The 5,178-nt window shown below is 35.4% G+C and overlaps 1 protein-coding gene across 1 annotated transcript in view; it reads right to left on the reverse strand.

The window, feature by feature from the left end:
* Window positions 1–2,956, reverse strand: part of LOC110024103 — an 18,494-nt gene extending 15,538 nt beyond the window's left edge. The window contains exon 1 of the mRNA XM_020723862.1: window positions 2,595–2,956. Within this exon, the coding sequence (XP_020579521.1) occupies window positions 2,595–2,956 (362 nt within the window). The remainder of the gene's footprint in view (window positions 1–2,594) is intronic.
* Between the last annotated feature and the right edge of the window lie 2,222 nt (window positions 2,957–5,178).

A 5,178-nucleotide genomic window follows, 5' to 3' on the forward strand; every position in this document is an offset into this window, starting at 1 on the left:
CCCCTAAATAACCCCTCTTAGCAAGCCAATCAATAGGTGAATTACCTTCCCTACAAATGAAAATCCACTTAATAGTAAACTTATATGTATCAATAATGCTCCAAGTTCTGTTAAGGTTGATTATCAAATTCCATATATGCTCCTTTTTTCTAGAAATAAAGTCCAAATGTAGAGTATAATCCGTTTCGATCATAAAGAGGGATTAGTTAAAAATGACAACATTAGATAATGCAAACAAAATAACCCGACATTCTACCTCAATAGGAAGGTGATAGAAAAAGAAAAAGAAAAATAACATAAGCATTTCCCAAGAGAATTCCAAAAATTTCCACCAGCACCAACACCATTTAAAGTCCACCTATCATCCACATTTTCCTTAACCCAGCCAAGAGGAGGGGCCGACCAACAAAAGAGAGTTGGATTCTTGCCCTCCATTGGGTGCATATTAGAGGTAGCATGCTTCAGGCTTCTGCAAGCTTTAGAGTAATAAGCAAGAATGTAAGAAACTGTGATATGAGGAGTGAGAGAGGACATCTCATATTTGAAATTATTCCTAGCATACCAAATAAACCATAGAATCAATAAAAAAAACCAATTTTGAATATCAGATTTCCAATCCAAAAGACAATCATCCACATGATTCCAAGAATGAAGTGGCACTCCAAAATGCTTCCCCAATTTAAACCAGATTTCTCTATACATGAGAATTGAAAATAAAGGTGAGTGGCATTTTCTTCGGCACACTTACACAATGGGCATTGAGATGCAAGCCTTAAACCCTTAAGTTTTAAGATGTCATCAAAAGGCAGCATAGAAAGAAAGTTCCACCATAAAAAGAAGGGGATAGACGGGGATAAAAAAACATCCTAGATCAAATGCCCCCATTTCCAAGAATCAAAATTTAGCAATTCTTCTTATAACATATTTGTAATAGATAAATTGGATCTATTTTTTTTATAAAGGCCTATCATTTTTATGTTTATTTATTGGTATTTTGGAAATAAATTTAGTTCTGTCTCCCACCATTTCAATTATTTTCTCCACATTCCAATTCTCTTCCACGTAAAACCAGAAACCACAAAACCCACAAATTGCAATAAGCGTGGATGTTCACTCAAATTATCAACCCCTCAGTGATCATACCAAAAGGATATGTTACCATCACCAAGATCCCAATAAATAAACTTATTGGCTTTTGCTTTGGCACAAAGTATAACCTTCCAAATTTTTGATTCATTAGTCTTCCAATTAACAATAGTAGAATAAGTGGAATGACAATATTTATGATAAAGAAATTTAGCCCATAAGGACTCATCAGCCTAAATTTGAACCAAAGTTTGAACATATTATTTTCATAAATGTGATTGAAACTCTTAAAGCTCAAGCCTCCAACAAACTTAGGCTTACAAGCCTTAATCCAAACAGCCCATACTTTCCTAGAGTCATTGCCAACCCAAATAAATTTATTAAATATCCACTCCAGATTACTTTTAGTGGTCTTTTTAAGATTGAGAACCTATAAAGCATACGATGGTATGTTGTGAAGAACACTCTTAAGCAAAGTCAGTCTATCACCATTAGAAATAAAGATATTTGTGTTTGTTTCCTTCTACCTCTCAAGAGATTGACACCTAAATATTTTAGAGGGAGGGAAACAGAGGAACAACCAGTGTAGTTGGTAGCCCAGCTGACCAAATGTTTCTTCACAGACTTCCCATTGTAAATGTGGCATTTTGACTTATTAAAGAATAACCCATAAGTGTTTTAAAAATTATCCAACTTATTAGTGAGTAATTTGATTGAGGACTTACCAGCATTAATGAAGGTAATAACATCATCAGCATAAGTCAAATGATGCTCCTTGTGCAATATATTGATTAAACGTGAAAAGTAATCAAATGCAAAAATAAAGATAGTAAGAGTGAGTGAATCCCCTTGCTTTATTTCTCTTTTAGCAAAGAAAAAACCATGAGATGTACCATTAACCAAAACACTATAATAATTATTCTCCAACCTCTTTTTAATAAGCATGCAAAAATTCCTTTGAAAACCTCTAGCCACCAAAACATTTAAAATAAGATCCTAATTAATTGTGTTGAAAGTCTTTTTTTGTATCAAGTTGAATCACCATATTGCCCCCCTCTACATTTTTTATCAAGATATTCAAAAATTTCTTGATCTAGAAGTATATTATCAGTTATTTTTCTGCCTCTAATAAAAGTAAAGTGTTGGGGAGAGATAAATGTGGATAAGTGTGGTTGCAATCTTGACACGATAATTTTACTGATCACCTTAGAGATCACTGAAGTGACTAGTGAGGCATATGGTCCAGAAGTCAACCCAATTCAATTTATCATTGCCTTTTGGAATAAGCACAATAAGAGAATAGGTGAAATACTTACTAGGATTCTCTCAGGAAAAATCTTTGAATAACTAATACCACACCCGTTTTAATAATCTTCCAGCATTTTAAGTAGAAATCAGAAGTAAAGCCATCAGAGCTAGCAACCTTATTCTTATTGATGTCCTGCAACACATTAAAAATCTCTTCCTTAGTGGGAACATTACATAGTGAAAGGTTAGAGACATAATACCTTTCTCTTAAGAAAAGATAAGACTCCACAGGGGGGACAAGCAAGGTAGAATCAAAAAGGCCAGTGAAATAATGAACAACACTCATACCAATTTCCTTAGAATCAGGGATCAAGCCCCGATTAATATCCTTAATTTTAAATATGACATTCATGTTCCTCTTGTGCTTAAAAGTGGCATGAAAATAATTAGTATTTATGTCTTCATCAGCAAAAAGAGTATCGTTGGCCTTTTGTTTTAACATGCTTTCCTTTAGAGATATAACTTCAAGTAATGTCTTATGGGCATAAGCCAAATCCTCCACAAGGTCAGACCCACAATTATTCTGAGATTCAAGAGAGTCGACCACTTTTTGTGCCTCCATCACCTTGTTGTGAACATTTTCAAAAAACCAGCCAATTCCAACTTCTAAGTTATATGGCTACCTTTTTATGTTGTTTCCAGAGTAGGTGCCAAGGGCTACCTGCACCCTCAAACCTACATGCCTGCTCAATAAAATTTAAAAAGGATTCATGGAATATCATATAGTGAGAAATCAGAAGTTAGATGGTTTAGTAAGGAAAGCCAGGGTAAGTAAAATAGGATTATGATCAAGGGCGGCAAAATTAAGATGTTGGATAGAGGAGACAGTGAAATAATTTTAAAAATGGTCATCACCAAAAAATATGTCAAGCCTTTGGAAAGTTAGCCCCTCCTTCAAGTGAAAGGTGGGTCAGAGAAACCCAGGTCATAAAGATCAACATTAGAAATTTTGTCGCAGAACTTATTGATGAGAGAGATAAGTCACACCTCCCACCACTCAATTTTTTAGAAGGCTTCATAATCATGTTTAAGTCTCCACCAACCGCCTAATTCCATGTTATCATCTCCCCCATATGAACCAATTTATTTCACAATGTGGATTTATCTTGAAGATTGGAACTAGCATAAACAAGAGTGGCACAACCATGCAAATCATTCATAAAAAATGAAACAAGTACAAATTGATCATCATCTTTAACTTTGGATAGGTTGGCTTGGGGTTTCTAGAAGACCCAAATTTTGTTATTTTTATTACAAAAATGTATGTGGTGCTTAAATTTCCTCAGAATTTTATCTTTATTAACTACCACCAAAGGTTCTAAAATCTCAAAAATAAAAAGTTTATTGACCCTGCAAAAGTGTTTCATTCTATTAAGAGAGTAAGGGTCTTCTACTCCCATAATTTTTCAAATCTTGATGTTAAACATGATGTTTCAGCACACCCCTCCTAGATGCAAAAAATCTAGTGTGAGTGTGTAGCTGACCACCATCCGAATAATAACTACCTTCAGTGTTGATGTTCCCTTCATTCAAATGCATTAGTTCATTCTTCCTCTTCCCTTTATTTTATTTTATTTTTCCTGCTCAAGCTTGGCATTAGCTTCTAACACCCTATCATCCACCCCAACGGGGTTCACCGCACCCTCATTAACACCCCTCAAATTATCAACATCGTTAGAAGGAAAATCCCGACCAGCTCTATCAACCAAAAGGTAAAGCATCAACAAGCTCCTCGACCAAAGGAGCCTCATCTGCAGTAGAAACATTTTGTAAATTGTCAAAAATTTTATTATCTTTATTGAGTTGACCTGAGGGGTCAACAAAATCCATGACCAAAGGCACATCATTTTGTTTCTCTGTAATAACCTCAGACGTAACATTAATATGCACATGTTTTAAATTGGGGTGTAAATGATAGCAGAGATTGTTAGAGTGACCAAACATACGACATTGAGAAAAATAGCAGTGGTATTGCTCAATTACCACACGCAACCAATACCCTTGATAAGTTGAACCTATTCATACCTCCTCTAGGAAGGGTTTTGTATCGTCCCTCTCAACCAGGACCTTTGCCTCTGATGGTCTAGAAAGAGTAAACGTGGGTGTATCCATCTTTAAAGGCTTCCCATATATAGCTGCAATTGAGAAAAGTATCTTGTGATTGATGTAACATCAAACCTGTAAAATGAATCTAAACCAGAATAGTAGGTGGTTCTGTTTGAGGATTGAGTCCACGGTCCATTTCGGGATTTTCATAGCTCTATTGTAAATCCTCACAACCTACAAGCAAGCAGACGAGCATAATCCTCATCACCGTTTAATTGAATCAGAATATGCCTCCCATCTAAAAGACCAATCTTCCAGCTCTTAGTCAAACGCATTAACTCAACTTCTTTACGAATGACCTCAAGTTTGGGGTGACCATAAAGGAACTTACCAACCAGCACAAGCTGACAAGAAGAAGCAAGGATATTACATTCAACATCAGAGATAAAGATTACAGGCTTGCCATTTTTCTTATTTTCTTTCTTGAGGAAGTTATAATCACCACAAATATTCAACTAATCGTGAAAAACTTGCAAGAACAAACATGTTTTAGAAATACTAGAGCTATTTCAGCCGGCAAGAGCCTCGACGAAGGAGCTATCCAATGGCATTGTCCAAATCCTTTAATCACCGTTTAGTCACCAGAGCAAACCCTGCAACCTCCATCTTCTGATATATATATATATATATATATAAGGAGCCTAGGCTCCTATTTCATTAAAAAAAAAGCGATACAAA

The sequence above is a fragment of the Phalaenopsis equestris genome, unplaced genomic scaffold (genome assembly GCF_001263595.1).
Source record: "Phalaenopsis equestris unplaced genomic scaffold, ASM126359v1 Scaffold000246, whole genome shotgun sequence".
NCBI classification, from domain to species: Eukaryota; Viridiplantae; Streptophyta; class Magnoliopsida; order Asparagales; family Orchidaceae; genus Phalaenopsis; species Phalaenopsis equestris.